The sequence below is a fragment of the Lolium perenne genome, chromosome 2 (genome assembly GCF_019359855.2).
Source record: "Lolium perenne isolate Kyuss_39 chromosome 2, Kyuss_2.0, whole genome shotgun sequence".
Taxonomy (NCBI): domain Eukaryota; kingdom Viridiplantae; phylum Streptophyta; class Magnoliopsida; order Poales; family Poaceae; genus Lolium; species Lolium perenne.
The window spans coordinates 234,188,372-234,208,182 of record NC_067245.2 but is presented as its reverse complement, the minus strand read 5'-3'; the positions used below and the strand labels follow the sequence as shown (position 1 = coordinate 234,208,182).

At 45.8% G+C, this 19,811-nt stretch overlaps 1 protein-coding gene across 1 annotated transcript; it reads left to right on the top strand.

The window, feature by feature from the left end:
- Positions 1 to 13,963: 13,963 nt before the first annotated feature.
- LOC127335239 (beta-glucosidase 12-like) lies at positions 13,964 to 19,792 on the top strand. Its single transcript, XM_071826545.1, has 13 exons — positions 13,964 to 14,294; positions 14,676 to 14,745; positions 15,283 to 15,341; positions 15,525 to 15,600; positions 15,739 to 15,816; positions 15,967 to 16,054; positions 17,892 to 18,147; positions 18,226 to 18,341; positions 18,427 to 18,644; positions 18,712 to 18,743; positions 18,842 to 18,956; positions 19,059 to 19,167; positions 19,268 to 19,792. Exons 1-13 carry the CDS (start codon positions 14,133 to 14,135, stop codon positions 19,440 to 19,442), a joined length of 1,554 nt encoding a protein of 517 aa, XP_071682646.1. The 5' UTR covers positions 13,964 to 14,132; the 3' UTR covers positions 19,443 to 19,792.
- Positions 19,793 to 19,811: the final 19 nt, after the last annotated feature.

The following is a 19,811-nucleotide window of genomic DNA, read 5'->3' as shown; positions in this document are numbered from 1 at the left end:
CAGGAAGAAGAAAGACAAAGACTTTCTCAAGGTGACCAAAGCTCCTCGTCCCAGGCGTCGACGGGCAGGGTAGCATGGGACAAGCCTCTCGTACGGGCGCTAAACATCGTCAATGAGCATTCACCTACGAGAAGGCCGCATAGAGGCCGTGTGGCTGGCGCCGGTACAGGCCACAAGCATGATCACTACGGCTTGTCGTCTGCGGCCGATAAAAATGCGCGCAATGAGATGAAGCAGCAGGAGGCGGAGGAAATGAGGGAGTCAATCCTAGCCCAAGTCCAAGCTGGTTTGGTACCGCAACTGGTACCTCAACTCAAAGCTACACTCGTACCTGAAGTCAAAGCTGAAGTCACCGCTTCAGTCCAAGCAGATTTCAACGCTCTACACGCGTGGTATGAGGGTGGCAAACAAGCCTCCCCCCCCCCCCGAAAATGCAAGTGGTTAGCTTCGACGGCAGCAACTCGATGGCGCCACCGTCCACCGGCAATGACAATGTTATAATGGAGACTCCTCCGGCCGCCGGCAATGTTGCTGGTGCTAGGGATTCACCGTCCATGCCGGGTAGCAGCCCCTCCGTCACTTGCACGCCCGCCGCCGCATGTGCTGGCCCGTCGACATTAGCCGAGCTCAACGCCCTCACGGTAATTAACTAATGTGTACATCAAGTTAATATATTAGTTTCATCATCCTTGCCCTCTCTCTAACGCCATACACATGTTCTCGCAGGCGCTCTCAACGCCATGCACCTTCCTGATGAGAGTAAACGACGAACTCAAAGACGTCGCGAGGGGGTCCATCCTTCGGCCCCTGGATAAGAAGTGGCACACACGAGATATGGCGGATGATGTTTACCGGGTTGAAGTGGATCGGGCGTTACCGGGCTATGAGGATTTGTTTCCTCCTAATCAACTGTATGGTGCCGATGACGATAGCCCGTTGAATCTGGCCTCACTGAAGGGTTGGGTACTGCTATGGCCGAAGACCCTAATTCGGATCAACACCTACTCGGGGTCGACGGCACGCAAAGACAAGCACCTTGCGGCGCCACATGTCAGCGTCCCTCCACGACAGCCAGCGGCGCCGGTGGTCATCGCGCCACCAGAACGGCCAGCTGCGCCAGAGGTCAGCGCCCCACCACAACAGCCAGCTGCGCCAGAGGCCGAGGAATACGAACGTGAGAACTTCCAATGGGATATTCCTACGTCTTCACAAGTTGTCCATGAGAATGCGCCGGCCTTGAAATATGTGTGCTCCAAGAAGCTGTTCGATTCTCAAGAAACGGCTGAGGAGGAAAATCCTGAAGAGGTCACCACCGCCGCCGTCAAAAATATGTTGAGCCCAAACACACTCCGTGCTACGGCCACTACGGCGATGGAGGGTCCAGTAGTACAACCCAAGAAGAGGAAGAGGCAAAATAAGAAGGACGCCCAAGACAAGGCGGCGGCGGCCAAATCCAAGGACAAGGTCCCACTCCTTGACAAGTTGCCAAACAATTGGTGACCTCTGCATCACTTGGGTCAACCGATGCTGCCGGAGCATGTCGTGAAGAAACTCACCCCGGATATGAGGAGCTTGCATGAGACTGTCTTGCATGTGGAGAACCTTCTTCTCAAATCAAAAGATCCTGGTTACCCTCTCTTCGTGGCGAAGGTGCAAACTGGCATGAACTTCATCGAGAAGTACCCCGCGGACTTGTGCTTCATCCGGTTCAACGACATCTTCAGCATCTATCGCATGCAAGCGCTCCACTTTAGTGTGGTTCGCCTAGTTGCTCTTAGCTTGTCTACCCAGATTGTTAAGGAGGAGACACCGACCATCGCGATAATGGACCCCTTCTATATGCGGGAGAGCATCATCTGCAACGCTGGGGATCGGGCGACTGCCACCCAGCAGGTCGAGGATTTCATGCTGGTGAACATTAAAAAGGGCGCCATTCTCATCCCTTACTTCCCCGAGTAAGTAATCACTCGCTAGTCCCCCATTACCATTCTATCCTATATCTCCATTTGCATTTCCAAAGGTTAATCCGTGTGTTTTCCGCAGAGACAAGTTCTGCACCCTCATCGTCGTGCACCCGCAACACTCGCATGCAGTCTATCTCGACTCGGGTAGGGACCACAAAAAAGACTACACCCACATCAAGGCCCTTCTCAATGATGCTCTCACCGGCTTCGCCAACAAGGCAGGCCCCCTCAAAGTAGAGAGGAAATCCTGAGGAGGCTTGGTCTTAACCCACACAACCAACTTCCCCTGCCTCAGGCAGTCGACGCCCGACAATGGGATGGACGCGTGGTACGCCATCCTTCAGATGCAGGAGTACATAAAGTACGCAGATGACATGTTGCTGCCAGACAATCTCAGAAACAGGTTTGCAAACATGGCGGATGTCCCTGATAGAGAGATTAGAAAGAACTGGGGTCGCATCCAGCAGTTCATTTGCACGATAATCCTGCAGGATGTCAACAATAGGTCTGGCGAGTTCTTCTACGGCTACGGTCTACCACCTAATGACGAGATAGAACTCTGCTTGGAGATGTCGCGTGATGAGAGGCCGTTCAACTCGCTTGAGGGCTGCCGTCCATTCCCCCCTAGGCGTACAACCTGATCCTACGACGGGAACACTTGCTAAAGCTTGAACGATATGTCCTTGAACTTCCGTATTGTAATAATTGCTATATATTCCCATAGAATCGACTAGTTGCTTTTATTTAGTTGTATGAATGTGCATGTGAACATGTGTCTTTAGTTTCATTTACTATATATTTCAAGATTATGGCGTACATAGCTCAATAATTATTTGCATTTACTCGACCACTACTTGCCTCGTATTTGGAGTTCGCCGATGATTAGAATGTTCGGTCACTCGTACACTCGGGGGTGGAGCCAGTGAGCCTTGGTGCGACGGCCACAAGTATCAATCTATTGTGCATCCTACCTAGCCTCACTGACTCCATCCCTGGATGTTAATATTTGTTTCGACCGACAAAGTATGAGGCACGCTATTTAATGCGTACTACTTGTCTTCTATTTGAGTTCGCACTTCTTAATTGCATTGGCCGATGATTAAAATGTTCGGTCACTTGTACACTCCGGGGTGGGGCCAGTGAGGCTTGGTGTGATGGCCACAAATATCAATCTATTGTGCATCCTACCTAGCCTCACTGACCCCATCCCTGTATGTTATTATTTATTTCGACCAACAAAGTATGAGGCACATGCTATTTAGTTCATACTACTTGTCTCTTATTTGAGTTGGCACTTGTTCGTTGCATTGGTACTAACGTTTTACTTGTCTTGTGAATGGAGATGCCGACGACATATGTCGTGTACAAGGGGAGGGTTCCTGGAGTCTACGACGACTGGGAGGACTGTCGGAGACAGGTGCACCGTTTCAGCGGCAACAGCTACAAGGGATACCCCACTAGGGTGGAGGCGGAAGGAAGATACGCCCGTTATCTAGCGGGAGAGATGAGGGACATGAGGAGGAACCGGATGAAGACCATGGCCTTCGTGATGATGGTCATCGTGACCATGTTGGTCATGTTCTATGTGATTGTAGTTTAGGTTAGGACCTACATTGTGAGGTGTATGATGATACTTGTGACGACTATGTACCGAGACTTCTAACTTTGTGAAACTTCGTCGTTCGGTGTTGCATATGCACTTGTGTTGTATGAATCAACATTCCGGAACGAGACTTGTGTATTTGTGTATTGATTCCGAAATGATACTTGACTCTCTATGTGCTTCTCATATTGCATGTGCTGCTGTACAAATATGAAATGTTGTATAAATTTGCAAATATGCATTGTAATAAGCTGGAAAATGGCTATAAAATTTTATTTTCGACTGCTACTGCCGGCGAACCTACATTACCTACTGCCGGCGCACAAAGCACGCGCCAGTGCTGGCATGCCTACTGACGGCGCAGCAACAAGTGCGTCCGTGGAATATGGTAGTTGCCGGCGAATCAGGGCCGGTGCGCCGGCAGTAGCTGCCTTACCGCCGGCGAACATCCAGGCGCGCCGGCAATGAGCTGTTATCACCGGCACGTTCGCACCGGCGGGCTTAGGTGCGCCGGCAATAAGCCTATTTGGTGCGTCGGCAGTAGGCCTTTCCCTTGTAGTGCGGCTGGTAGGACAAAAGATGTTGTGCAAGTTTCTCATTGCGAGCACGTACGACTATATACGGAACACATGCCTATGGATTGTTTAGTACTTGGATACTGTTTTATTACTATCTTCAAATGCCCTACCTTGATTGTTATATGATTTCTCTCATCCATGCAACGCCCGTTCATCCATCCCTGTGTCTACAGTATTTTAATCCTGTTGTTTACTATAATCACTACTGCTGTCTTTGTTACACTGCTGCTGATATTTCACTACTGCTACTGCTGTAAAACTGTTGCTACTGATAAACTCTTGCGAGCAAGTCTGTTTCCAGGTGCAGCTGAATTGACAACTCCGCTGTTAAGGCTTACAAATATTCTTTTGGCTCCCCTTGTGTCGAATCAATAAATTGGGTTTTACTTCCCTCGAAGACTGTTGCAATCCCCTATACTTGTGGGTCATCAGAGGCCGAACTGCACCCAACCCGCACTCCTCCTCCTCGTCGCGCGGGAGGGAAATTTCCCATCCCCAACCTCCCGCCCCGCGCCGCCGGCCGCCGGCCACCGCGATTCCGGCCGCCGCCCGCCTCCCCTCGACTCCTGTTGGCCGCCGCGAGCTCCCCAGCCCGCGAATCCGCGCCGCCCGCCACCCCGCGTCATCCCTGCCGCCCGCGGATCCGCGCCGCCCCGCCGCCCGCCGTCCGCCTCCCGCCCGCTCATCCGTCGCCCGCCCGCCGTCGGCCGCCCGCCCGTCCGCCTCCGCCTCGGCCGCCGCCCGCCGCCCCACGTCATCCCGAGCCGCCCGCCGCCCTGCGCCGTGTCGTCCCGAGCCGCCGCGGCCGCCCGAGCCCTCCCGGCCGCCTCCCGCGTCGCCTCCCGCCGCCGGGGTTTGCCTCGCGCCGGCCCTCCCGCCGCCGCGTCCCGACCGGCCCCGCCCCAACCGGCCCCGGCCCCGGCCCTCCCGACGCCCCGACCGGCCGCGGCTCACCCCGGTATGCCCCTTTTTGTTTTATTTTTTCTTTTAGATTCATTGTTGGAAACACATATATTAGTTTTTGTTGTATTATGTAGATGGACACCGACGATACGGCGTCGTTGTCCGATGATTCCGGTTGGTCGTCGTCGGATGATTCGGATATTGAGGAGTTGCTTCAAGACGACGATGTCGAGATGATGAGCCTCCTCGTCGACGTGCAAGAGTTTGAAGACCGCACGAACCAGATGGATCAGGGGAGAGGGTCGAAGATGGGGCGAGTCACCATCTACCGGAACCGTGCTCTCGGCCACGAGCAATAAACCTGCCTTGTTTCTATGACAATGTTGGTACCCGTGTGCAACCGGAAAGAAACAGTTCTCGCGTACAAGCTTTTCTTGAAGCACATCGTCAGATTGAGAATGAAAAGACTCATGCCCAGCTCCGGATGATCTAGTAGAGCACCACTGGCAGTTGGATGGGTGGCGCCAAGGCCAATGATCTACCTTTGTTTTACTTTTCTATGTCCTATTTGATTCGAAATATTATTGTTATTTGCAAAAACATTGTTGTAATAACTTGAATGATTTTATTATGTGCTTGAAAGTACTATTCGGTGTTGTAATAATAATTAGAATGATTATTGTTTCTTTCAAACTGTTATTCAGATGATGAAATTTGTGATATGTCATATGACAGTTTGAAGGGTTGGGGTTGGGGCAAAGACTAGAACCAGTATTCCGTTATAAGGGTTGGGTTTGAGGGTTCCAGTCTTTGCCCCAGTTTTTCAACCTCTAAACGTGCCAAAAATGCCCATTCTCAACCCTTAAAATGGTTTGAGGGTTTGAGGGTTTAGGGGTACTACTAGTGACACTCTAAGTGTTTCATAATTTCTTGAGTGGGAACTGATATTTCATAATCCCATCTCTCATATCAATAGCAGCACCAACAGTTCTAGGAAACGGTCTTCCCAATATAATTGGACAAGAAGCATTGCATTCAATATCCAAAACAACAAAATCAACGATTAAAAGGTTATTATTAACCATAATAAGAACATTATTAACTCTCCCCAAAGATTTCTTTGCAGCAATATCAACAAGATGAACGTTCAAATAACATTGTTCCAATGGTGGCAAACAGAAATACTTGCACCAAGATCACATAAAGCATTGCAATTAAAGCAATCTACTTTCATCTTAATGATGGGCTCCCAACCATCTTCTAACTTTTTAGAAATAAAAGCTTCACGTTTTAATTTATCTTCTATAATTTTCATAAGAGCATTTGTAACGTGCTTCGTGAAAGCCATATTTATAGCACTAGCATTAGAACTTCTAGCAAGCTTTTGTAAGAACTTAATTACTTCAGAGATATTGCAATCATAAAAATTAAAACCATTTTTATCAAATGTGAAAGGACTATTGTCTCCCATACTCCGAAAAATTTCAGCACACTTATCAGGAGCAGTTTCAGTTGTTCTATGCAATTTTGTAGAAGGAGCGCGGACTTTTCCTACACCAATTATTTCACCATTAACAGTAGGAGGGTGGCTAGTATTTGAAACTTCATTACTACTGGTGGTAGTGATGGTACAAATTTTAGTCAAATTATTATTTCTAGCAATTTCATCTTCTCATTCCCACCTAGCATGCAATTCCGCCAACATCCTAACATTTTCATCAATTCTAACTTGAATGACATTCAAAATTTTACTTTCTTTAACATCATGAGGAATAAATTTTAATTTAAGAAATTCAACATCATGAGCAAGGCTATCAAATTTAGAAGCAAGAACATCAATTTTGCCAAGCTTTTCCTCAACAGTTTTATTGAAAGCAGTTTGTTTACTAATAAAATTCTTAAGCATGAATTCAAGATCAGAGGGTGCACTTTTATTATTGCTGTAGGAATTACCATAAGAATTTCCATAAGCATTACCATTATTAGAAGGATATGGCCTATAATTGTTGCTACCAAAATTACTCCTATAAGCATTGTTGTTAAAATTGTTGCTCTTAATGAAATCCACATCAACATGCTCTTCTTGAGCAACCAAAGAAGCTAATGGAATATTATTTGGATCAACATGAGCTTTACCATTAACAAGCATAGACATGATAGTATCAATCTTATCACTCAAAGAGGAGGATTCTTCGACAGAATTTACCTTCTTACCCTGTGGAGCTCTCTCGGTGTGCCATTCAGAATAAGTTATCATCATATCATCAAGTAATTTAGTTGCAGCGTCCAAAGTAATGGACATAAAGGTAGCTCCAGTAGCTAACTCCAGAAGTTTTCTTGAAGAGAAGTTCAGTCCTGCATAAAAAGTTTGGATGATCATCCAAGTAGTCAGTCCATAAGTGGGACAATTCTTTACCAAAGATTTCATTCTTTCCCAAGATTGAGCAACATGTTCATTATCAAACTGTCTAAATTTCATTATGTCGCTTCTCAAATATATAATCTTAGCAGGAGGATAATATTTTCCAATAAAAGCATCTTTGCATTTAACCCAAGAATCAATACTATTTCTAGGCAAAGATAGATCTTTAGCTCTCCCTCTCAAAGAGAAAGGATACAATTTTAGTTTTATAATGTCACCATCAACATCCTTATATTTTTGCATCTCACAAAATTCAACAAAATTATTAAGGTGAGAAGCGACATCTTCACTACTAACACCAGAAAATTTCTCTTTCATAACAAGATTTAATAAAGCAGGCCTCATTTCACAGAATACTACTTCGGAAGTTGGTGAAGCAATAGGTGTACAAATAAAATCATTGTTGTTTGTGGTAGTAAAGTCACACAACTTAGTATTTTCAGCGGAACCCATTTAGCAAAATTTAAACTAAACAACAGAAATAACATCAATAATCGAAACTATTTTTTGTGTGTTTTTGATATAATGAAGTAAACAATACAAAATAAAATAAACTAAGCAAAACTATAACAAAGTAAAGAGATTGGAGATGAGAGACTCCCCTTGCAGAAATCTTGTTTCTCCCCGGCAATGTCGCCATAAAAATAGCTTGATGAGCGCAAATTGCACACCATTGGGGAACCCCAAGAGAAAGGTATGATGAGCGCAGCACCAAGTTTTTCCTCAGTAAGAAATCAAGGTTTAATCGACCAGTAGAAGAAAGGCGTGACTTCTGGAGGTGTTGCTGGCTGACTATTGGCAGAGCGCACTACCGGCGTTAGCAACAACGTGGAACCTGCACACAACACAACCAAAATACTTGGCCCCAACTTACATTGAGGTTGTCAATCTCACCGGTTTTGTTGAACACAAAGAATTAAATGTATCGAGTGGAAGGAGATGTTTGCAGTAATTAAAGAGAACACTGCTCGCAGAAAGTAAACAGAACAGGATTGCAGTGGATGAATTTATGAGTGTAAATGAAAGGACCAGGATCCACAGTTCACTAGAGGTGTCTCTCCATAAAGATAAATAACATGTTGGGTGAACAAATTACAGCTGGTCAATTAACAGAATAGCGACCATACATGACAAGATGATTACTATGAGATTCGTTTGGGAATTACAACATAATACATAGACCGTAATCCAACTGCGTCTATGACTAATAATCCACCTTCCGGTTATCGTCCGAACCCCTTCTAGTATTAAGTTGCAAGCAACAAATTATCGCATTAAGCAGTGTGTGTAAAGTAAACAATAGAATTACCCTCGGATAAAACATTGTTGTTTTATCCCTAGTAGCAACAACACATCTACAATCTTAGAAGTTATTGTCACTCTTCCAGAAAACTAGAGGCATGAACCTACTATCGAGCATAAATACCCCCTCTTGGAGTCACAAACATCTACTTGGCCAGAGTATCTACTAGCAAAGGAGAACATGAAAGATCACAAATAACATATGACAAGAATATATAATCGATCTCAACATAGTATTCAATATTCATCGGATCCCAGCAAACACAACATGTAGCATTACATAGGGATGATCTTGATCATGTAGGACATCTCACAAGATCTAAACATGAGGCACAAATTAGAGAAGACAACCATGTAGCTACTCCTATGGACCCATCATAGTCCAGGGATGAACTACTCACGCATCACTTCGGAGGCGGGCATGGTGATGTAGATGCCTCCGACGATGATTTCCCCCTCCGGCAGGGTGCCGGGAAGAGCATCAGAACCCTCCCGAGCTAGGATCTGCAATGGCGGCCGTGACAGAACTTTTCGTGGATGGAGGCTCGGGTATTCAGGGTTTTACCGAGATCGTGAATAAATAGGCGGAAGGGTGAGGTCCGTGGAGGCCAGGGGGCCCACACCACCCCTAGGCGCGGTCCAAGGCCAGGCCGCGCCTAGGTGTGGTCTGGCCGCCCTGCGCCTCTTCTTCGACCCCCCTTTGGACTCTGTCTTCGTTACGGAAAAATATTGACTTTGGCTTTGTTTCGTCCAATTCCGAGAATATTTTCTGTATACAACTTTTCTGAAATGCAAAAGCAGTAAACAAGGAGGTGTAAAACAAGTATGGAACATCAAAAATTATAGATACGTTTGCGACGTATCACAGTGGCATGGTCAGCACTCTTTGTCGGAATTTCTTCCACTCACTTAGTAACATAATCCACTGCAACCAAAATGTGACTATGTTGCGATTTGGAGGAAGGAAATGGCCCCATATATTCAAATCCCCACACATCAAATGGTTCAAGAGGCAGTGTATAATTCATAGGCATTTCATTTCTCTTACCAATGTTTCCAACGTGTTGACATCTATCACAAGCTTTAACATAACTAGCACAATCTTTAAATCAAGTAGGCCAATAAAAAACCAGATTGCAATACCTTTGCAGCTGTGCGGTCTCCCGCGTGGTGGCCTCCATAAGGACTGTCATGATAGTCTTTTATAATGCCTGCTGCTTCAAACTCGGGTACCCAAGAACTAATAAGACCATCAACAACCTTCTTATGAAAAAATGATCATCCCAAAAGTAATGTCTAAGATCATAAAAGAATTTCTTTCTTTGTTGATAAGTAAAATGAGGTGGCATAACTTTTCTAACAATAAAATTAGTATAATCAGTGAACCATGGGGAAGCTACTCTTGCACTAGACACATTAATATTTGCAAGTTATTCATTAGCAAAATGATCATTAATATAATAGGGGTTGGATCATCCTCAATGTTTTACATTCTAGACAAATGATGAGCTACAGGATTATCCTCGCCCTTTCTATCAATAATATGTAAAGCAAATTCTTGCAATAGTAAAACCCGTCTAGTAACTCTAGGCTTAGCATATTTCTTATTCATAAGATATTTAATAGTAGAATGATCAGAGTACACAATAACTTTAAAATCTACTATGTAAGATCTAAACTTATCACAAGCAAAGATCACAACTAAAAACTCTTTTTCAGTAGTAGCATAATTTCTTTGGCCGCCATCAAGAGTCTTACTAGCATAATATATAATGTTAGGTTGCTTATCCACTCTTTGTCCCAACACAACAACTACCGCATAGTCACTTGCTTCACACATAATCTCAAAAGGTAAATTCCAATCAGGTGGATGAATTATAGGAGCAATAATGGAACAATATGTACTTATTCAATCTTTAGTAGGCAAGCAACCCATACACCAATCAAGAATCCTCTTGGTAGATTCTCTTGATTCGAATGATCTTTTTGCATGTTACCAAAGTCATGGTCGACGCATCACTAAATGTCTTTGGACAGATCAAGGCTTTAAACTTGACGGTCCCTTGTTGTCTTCAAGTTATACTAGATCCTCTTTGATATTGTCCGTGTCACTCGGGGGTCATCGCCAATTCACTAGTAACAAGTTCATATCTATGAGATCTCTAGATCATGTTACCTGGACCCTTAAATTGGATAACAAGCATCAGACACACATAGATAATCATTCTCAAAATATAATAATCACAATAACAATCACAAATGGATGAAAGTAAAATACGCATATCACATCTCACCAATTCCCTACATCTCCTACGTCTATGGGGATTTACTCACACATGAGAGGAGAATAGATCAAAGGAATAATCATATTAATTTGGTACAAAGGTGCTGGTACATGGTACGGGCGGGCCGTACGGGTGGGCTTCGGTCGTACCATAGGTCATTAAACCCTCTCGAGACCTCGGATGGAAATGTCTTCAACTAAGGATTTGCTCATTTAGGTGTGACTAACCCATAAATGCCCTCAGATCTTTCCAAAAGTTTCCAGTAACCGAATCTCACAATAAAAGAACAAGGTTTCTCTATCAAAGAAACCAAGTGAAGACCTTCGGTAAAAAGTGTCAATATTTGGAGCTATCGTGAGGTCACAACCATGAAGGGCATCAGGAAAGCGGGTAATTCTACATCAATTTATGTTGTTATTATTGTCTCAAGCTTTGTTGATTTTGAAGTCTCTCGGAGCAATCCATTTTATCCCCGAAGTTGGCTTGAGAGTCAAAAGCTCATTGAAAAAGCATCCTTGAGCGCATTATCCGTCGGCCCATAGACAACCTTGAACTCTAAGATATCATCACTACGCTAAGATGTAACCGTCACCGAGAGAGAGAAGGTACCGATACTAACATTCGAGAGCTCCACGGCCTCCTCATCCCAAAGGAAGGGTGCCAATTGTTGGCTGTTGGGCAAATCCTTGAAAGCGCTGTCCACCAATGGACGCACCAATGAAGGGGTCAACTATTTCTAGCTTGGATTCTTGCAAACAAACAATGTGGCAGGAGGCGTTGGAGATGGTTTCAAGCATCGTTGCACGACAATCAGGATCATTTGGACCACGAACATTACAGCACACTATGTTGATTTCGTAGTCACTCATTGGAACGGTAAACTGGCCCCAAGGCAGATAATATGCCGATCTCCCCATTTCGAAAAAAAACTGGCCGATGCATCGGCATATTGCAGTTCTGGAAGCAAAAATATGGGACTGGGTACATGCCCAGCAGATTGCAGAGGCTAATCTAAGACCCACAACACGGGCGATTAACCGAAGAATTAGGAGATAAAAGCACACATCATTAGTATAAGTTGCAGGACCCAGCAAGTGGGCATCTAACGGCAAGTAGTGTTCTAAGTTGAGTTAGTCAAGAACCGTTTCGTCCTGGGCTCCCGCGAGTCCCAGGGCGAAACCCTAGTCCGCCGCCAGCCCCGTCCTCCTCTCCCCCGCCTCGCCGCCGCCAGGAGGCGCCACCGGGCGAAGCTCGGTCGGCGTCGGCGGCGGGGCGCCTTTTCTCCTTCTCGCGGTGATGGAAGCACAGGCGGCATCGGTGCAGGGAGGCGCGGCGCTGGGCAGGGGGCGTGGCGGCGCGGCCGTTCGACGGCTGCGGGGTGGCTCTGCGGGATGTGCGTGCTCGGGCGGCGGCGGCTTCCGCGGAAGCTTTTGCCATGGCGAGCGGCGCGAGCTCGCCCGATGCGGTCCGATGGAGGCGGGCGGCGCGGCGCGAGGGTGGGCGTCCATGGCGCCCGGCGGTCGGCGGCGGCGCAACGACCTGTGAGTGGAGCCGGACGGGCAGCACGGCCAGGGCGGCCGCCTCGCGCGCGGGCCGGGGCAGGGGCCCCGGGCCCGTCCGAGCCCACCAAATCCCCAGATCTGGTACCACAGGCAGCCATGGGGCTGCAGGTGCTGCTCTGGCCACTTCCAGGTCAGTGGTGGTGCTGCTGGCCGACGAGCGCTCATGGAGGCGGATCCCTTGCTATGTGGTCCTCCGGGCTCCCTCGGATCTGCGGAGGACGGAGTTTGGACGGCGGGGCAGCGGCCCTGGACGGTGGGTGGCGACGTCGACCGGAAGGCGGGTGGCGTTCGCTGGTGTGGGCCGATCTCCTTGGCCGTGTGGACGGTGAGGAGTCGGCGGATGGCTGGGTGCGGCGTATTCGTGCTCCGGCGCGTTCTTCGTCTGTTCGTTGGCGTCTCCACTTTCCGGTCCCTCTGCGCCAGATACGACATGGTTGGTCCTCGGACTGCCCGTTCTGCGTCCGTGCGAGTTCGGTGGGGAGCTGCCGGGGGAAACTCTTGGCTGGCTCGGTGCCAGCCACATCGGCAGCGACGATTCTATCGCCGTTCTCCTTCTTGAAGGGCTGGTGAGGTAACCCCCCCCCCCCTATTCCTCTTCTTCCCGGGTGAAAACTTAGGCTACGGCCGGGCGATGATGGCGCAATGCGTCGTTCTCCTCCTTGGAGGCGCCGCTTTGGGTCGAGGGGACAGAGGGCTATCGGTGTGGTGACAATGACGGTGGTGCGGTTTGGGTGTGTCTCTGGTGAGGCCTATGGAGGCAGTCAGCAAGTTCAAGGCTTTTTTGGGCACTCAACCACCTCTATGTTCTGTGTTGGCCGATGAGATGGGAAGGGTCCCTCCTTCGGCGATAGCAAGGCGAGGCGGTCTCCGAGCCGGATCTTCATCTCTTTGACGCTGGTGCTTCTCCTATTCGCTTGGCACGTCTCTTTCCGTCCGCGGCAGCACCGTAGCTTGTACTTGTGGGTTCTTTGGTGGCGCTGCCGAGTGGAATTCTCTGTAGTTCCTCTAAGGCTTTGCCTCTTTCTTTTACCTTGTTCAAGTTTGTGTAATCAGCACCATTGTATCCTAGCCGGTTGATGGCTTTATTAATTTAAAGCTGGGCTGTCGAGCCTTATGTTTAAAAGTAGTGTTCTAAGTTCTAACATTAGAAACTAGAGGATCCAAAGCAGCAACAGAGGCGGAGCAGGGCATCAGGTCTCCTGTGACGTGCCCAGCGAGGGCATGGCTTCGCATCTCCTTGATAGAGCACCCCGTGGCCGTCGTGCGCCAGGAGAGCCTCCTCGACGGCAGTCGCCAGGTCCAGTCCAAGCGAAACAGGGCAAGGAGCACATGACATGGTTTTCCTTTTAGTTGAGAAATCGTCAACGGTCTGCCACAACATGTTTCCAGAACAGACAACAATTATTATTTAATCTCTTACATCGGCCTATATATATCTTGATCCAAGGTGAGCTCTTGACACAGCGATAAGCGCTGCAATACATTCTTTGCGACGACCCCGTCGCCCCCACATATGGCTGCAGGAGAACTGGCGACGATGCCTGGTCGTGCCGTCCTGACATTTCTCCTTCTGGCTGTCGCTTCCGCTGCCTACGACAGCGTCGGACTGGAGCCGGTAAGCCGGAGGAGCTTCCCCAAGGGCTTCGTCTTCGGGACGGCCTCCTCGTCCTACCAGGTTTCCACTTCTTTCCTCCACTGATTCATGCATAGCATACATTGTCCGCTTTCCTTTCTCGGATCAGCACAATCTGATGGGTGATGGCAAGTACAGGTATGAAAGCTGAATCATGCATAAGAGGCTCCTTCCTAATGTTAGAGGTTAATGTATAGTTGGGAATGTTGTAGTTGAAGTTAACACAGAGTAGATTCTAGGCAAATAGACAAGAATCATGAATGACTGAATCTTAGAAAAAGTGGGAGAACATGTTTTTCACAAGAAGTAATATATGACTTCCCGACTTGGTCCATCGATACTATCTGATCCAAGAAGTACTATCATATATTCTGTTCTGGATATGGTCTCATATATGCAAATGCATCTGGCACGCTACTGCAGTATGAGGGTGGTGCGATGGAGGGAGGCAGGGGACCAAGCATCTGGGACAACTTCACTCACCAATACCCAGGCATGTATACATCTGCAACACGCAGTAAACGGATAATAGTATCATTAGATTTATTATATATACAGATTATTTTCATACTATCATCCTATACTAACTTGTTGAACAAAAATAACGGCCAAACTACGTGTTGGAGACAGGAGAAATGATGTTATCCCGTGCATAGGAGGTCATGTGCATGTTTCTGCCATTGCTTATCTGCTTTTAGATCCGTGCCACACTGTGTTGCTAAATTTCATTGAGTTCCAATATGTTTCAGTTTGGTTTGACATATTGATATGTAATGAAACCGAATGAACCAGTGCACGGGAGGTCCCGTGCACGGAAGAATCGCTGTGCTCGTTGGAGGTGGTGTATACATGTCTGAAAGGTCACTTATCAGGAACAGTCGAACAGAGTAGTAGTATTTCAGTAGTATATCTATATTATCTGAGTTGAGTGTGAACGTACTACTGAAGTTAAACTTTCGTTATCAACAAATGAATACCAATGAACAGGCATGTATTTTTTTTCCCATAAAAACCTGAATAACTTTTGCAGATAAAATTTTCGACAAAAGCAATGGGGATGTGGCAGTGGACTCTTACCATCTTTACAAGGTAGGGATAGAGTGTTTTTAGTTTGTACGACTTACTTATTCTTGGACATTTTAGAATTTCCATAAATTATATGCTCAAAGTTTGATATTAACATCATCTCACTATGACAATTTTTTAGAATATTTGATACATTAATCCCGCATTATTAATCTAGTACTGATCACAACTTTCTATAAACCTCAGGAAGATGTGCGCCTCATGAAGGATATGGGAATGGATGCATACAGGTTCTCCATCTCATGGACAAGAATTCTTCCAGGTAACTATATCCCCATCTTTCAATCCTGATACGATTTACACCTCTTTCCTTTTTGTTTTTCTCTGAATTAAGTTCTGCAAACTCTCCACATGCTAAGTTGATAGGATGTTCACATTGACCTTAATGAATGCCTGTCAGATGGGACTCTTAGAGGTGGAGTGAACAAAGAAGGCATCCGATATTATAATAACTTGATTAATGAGCTCCTATCCAAAGGTAAATTATCTAACCATCAGTTGTACTTAATTATTTTTTATCAAATAATGATATAAATCTGCATGCTGCATGGACAATCTAACATCATGGTCGTTATTTACTCCACCACCAAATGAGTCTTAAGATTTGTTAATATTTATATATTTGCAGGGCTGCAGCCATTTGTCACCCTTTTTCACTGGGATTCACCTCAGGCATTGGAAGATGAATATACAGGGTTTCTTAGCCATAATATCATGTGAGTGGTAAAAGTATCGCGAATACCTTTATGAATTTACTTGGAGAAATAACTAGATAATGAGACATTGATAGAGTATAGTTTGGGATTAATATCGCCAGCAGAAAAATCTCAAGTGTGGTCTAGAAGAAAGTCATTATGAAATGGAAAATTCTACTCAAATCATCAAAATATAGTCTGCAATTCAGGTGTTGTCATGGTGGTGGTTGTATTGCTGTTGTTAGGTCGGTGATACTGTAGCGGGACTTTTGTTTCTTAGTTTTCTTTTCCTTTTTTTGGCTGTGTGCATCCGTAGTGCCATTAGGGTGGTGCGTTGTTGCAGAGGCTGGGTGTAATTGGTATCTCTCGATATTAATATATTCCCTTTATCGAAAAATGTCAAGATAAACCTAAGTAAAAGAAGATTAAATAGGGGTAGCATGAGTAAGTTAGTCCAGCATGCATGAAGTTATCGTTCTCCCTCTCTCTACCTACTCCACCATGGGCATCCGTTGAAATATCCAATAAATTCTGAGTGTCGGACGTTCTGGAGTTGGGTCTCCATGGAGCCGATATCCTGAAAAGAATTGAAAATGGTATTACAAATTGTCAAAGAAATTATTGGGAAAAATCCGTGTCTACACAGATGTATTGCAAAATTTTAGTATGAAATACTTTATCTTCTAGGCTGACAAAAATTTACTTCTAGGACATATCTATGTGTACATGTAAAATTTTATTTCTGAACGTTTTGAAGTTCTAAAACCCTTTTTTAATTCAGAAAATAACTTGGTCCGATCCGGTGGACCGAGCTCACATTTGCATCTTTTTTAGAAACTGTCATCTATATAATCTCCTGCACATGTGGCATGTAAGACAATCCACGATGGTCCAATTACGAAATGTCTCTCGGTTTTGCTAGTTCTCAGCTAAGTTAGAGCTTAGTCAAATCCAGTGAGAACTAGTCACATCCAATGCGTCTCTCTCAATATGGGCCTAGACCGTGCTCCATGATAGAGACAACCAGACATGTTAAATCACTTTTGCTTCGGTGTCCCCCCCCCCCCCCCTCCCCCCCCTTGTTCAAAATTTGGTTAAACACATGTATGGCTAAGATCTCTTCATACTTTCTCGTAACTAGGGGTGTACTGATTAGAAATGAATAAAAAGGCATAAATACAAGCCCTAGAGTAGCTAGTACGATCCATTTAAATCTATATTATTCAGTAGTCAGACGCGCAGACAACGGTGTACACTGAAAACTGAAACGTCAGTGGATAAAATATTCCATCAGCCACATCGACTGGTAGAAACATTAAGTACACCTAGTATATCTATATAAGGGTACATAGGGCTTGATATGTGTTTTTAGGGCTAAAACAAGAAGACACCGGCGAAAACTTACCCCTTCAAATTTTGGTGAGGGGGGACACCGAAGCAAGCCTCATGTTAAATAGATGTTGATGTGATTGAATATGGTCGAGATAGTGACTCCATAAGAGTGGCCCGACGACGGTGTTAGAGCACTGTTCCCTTCTTGGAGGCATCGTTTTTGGAGAGTCTGTATTTCAGATGTTGACTTGGTGGTGGATGTATTGCTTTTGTTAGGCCCGAGACTTTTTTTCTTAGTTTTCTTTTCTTGTTTTTGGTTGTGTGCATCTGTAGTGCCATTAGGATGGTGCGTTGTTGCAGAGGCTGGGTGTAATTGGTATCTTTTGATATTAGTATATTCCATTTATCAAAAAAAAGAGTGGCATGCACGGTCCGCTACAAACAAATGATGGAGACACTCTCTAAAGCATTTTGTAGATGTCACAAATAAGAAACGATATTTTAATCGGTTGTCACTGGCATGCAGAAATGACTATAAGGATTACGCTGAAGTCTGCTTCAAAGAGTTCGGAGATCGAGTGAAGCATTGGATTACATTCAACGAGCCCTTGTCATTTTGCGTCGCGAGCTATGCGATGGGAGTGCTTGCGCCAGGTCGGTGCTCGCCTTGGGAGGCGGGGAAATGCAGCGCTGGAGATTCAGGAACGGAGCCTTACACTGTAGGCCACCATCAGCTACTCGCCCATGCAGCGGCCTTCAAATTATACAAACAGAAATACCAGGTGATCAACCAGCACTTCATGAATTGTACGCATCCATGAACGACCATATAATTGATACAGATGTGTATGAAAATGCAGGCCGTCCAGAAGGGGAAGGTTGGGATAACTCTAGTCACAAACTGGTATGTTCCCTTCTCACATTCGAAGTCCGACAATGCTGCAGCGAAGCGTGCTATAGACTTCATGCTTGGATGGTAAGCTCTCTGTAATTCACATATATCTTCGTTTTCAAGGTCTTGAACGAAATGGAAATCTTACTAGCTAGGAATGCTCTTGTAGGTTTATGGAACCCCTCAAGAGAGGAGTCTACCCCCAGAGCATGAGAAAATTGGTCGGGAATCGCTTGCCGCAGTTCACAAAAGAACAATCTGAATTAGTCAAGGGCTCATTCGACTTCATTGGAATGAATTATTACACTGCAAACTATGCTGCTAACCTTCCTCCATCAGATGACCTGAAGAAAAGCTACAATACGGATGCTCAAGCTAATCTTACCGGTGAGTCATCATGCATCAACCATTTTCTTCGTTTTGACCGCGTATACTAACCGTCCAAAATTATTAGGTGTTCGAAATGGCGTCCCCATAGGTCCTCAGGTACTTTACCACTTCTGCACATGCGAACAAATCTTCCATAGTTGTTACCCACTTCTCAGGTTGGTGATCCACTTAAGTAAATAATACTACGTGTGTAGGCTGGTACAACTCCCGGTACATCTTGGCTATATGTCTACCCGCAAGGGTTTCGTGATCTAATGCTTTATATCAAGGAGAACTACGGCAATCCTACTGTCTACGTCACTGAAAACGGTGAGTATATTTTCTTTACCCAAAACCAGAAGAGAACATTTTTTCGATAAAGACCAGAAGAGAACATATACAAGAACTCAACTAAAAAACTATTTCATTCAGGCATCGGCGAACCCAACAACAAGAGCCTAACAATCCAGCAAGCCCTCAAGGATCACGCGAGGATAGACTACCACCACAAGCACCTTCTTGCGCTGCAGAGTGCCATAAGGTCGATCAGAGAGCACCGTCTACACCATAACTCGATCAATACCTGACATTTTACCTGACAACGCTGTGTTGCACGCGCGTGTTAATTTTCTGGTTTACAGGGACGGCGCAAACGTGAAAGGGTACTTTGCGTGGTCTCTGCTCGACGACTTCGAGTGGGTAAGCGGGTACACCGTGCGTTTCGGGCTACACTTTGTGGACTACAGCGATGGGCAGAAGCGCAAGCGGTATCCCAAGCAGTCAGCACGCTGGTTCAAGAAGTTCCTCAAGAGATGATCAACATGCATAGAACTGGCAGCCAAGCGATGGATGCAGTGTATAACTGTTGAAATAGACAATTGGCTGATCATGTGGGCTGCTCCGTGTTTCCCTCTGTAATAACATCGGCCGAATTCAGTTCTCCCTATACACCGTTGAAAGGTTCGGACCGATTGACTTGTATATCTCCAACATTTTTGTAGCATTGCCCGACTATTCTAGATTGCTAGGTAAAGGGGAAAGCAAGATGATAAAACAACTTCGGTGAGCATACCTTGTGCGGCCTTTATAAGATGTTACGGGGAATCCTAGGCGTAATCTTTGGTAGACTCTCCCATACCCCTCGCTTCGAGGCCGGGTGTAACGCTTTTTATGCAGTAATAAAGC

Coding starts and splice junctions, on each gene's coding strand:
- LOC127335239 (XM_071826545.1), top strand. CDS start 14,133: ATGGCTGCAGGAGAACTGGCGACGATGCCTGGTCGTGCCGTCCTGACA. Junction 14,295..14,675: donor CGGCCTCCTCGTCCTACCAG/GTTTCCACTTCT, acceptor ACGCTACTGCAG/TATGAGGGTGGTGCGATGGA. Junction 15,342..15,524: donor ACTCTTACCATCTTTACAAG/GTAGGGATAGAG, acceptor TATAAACCTCAG/GAAGATGTGCGCCTCATGAA.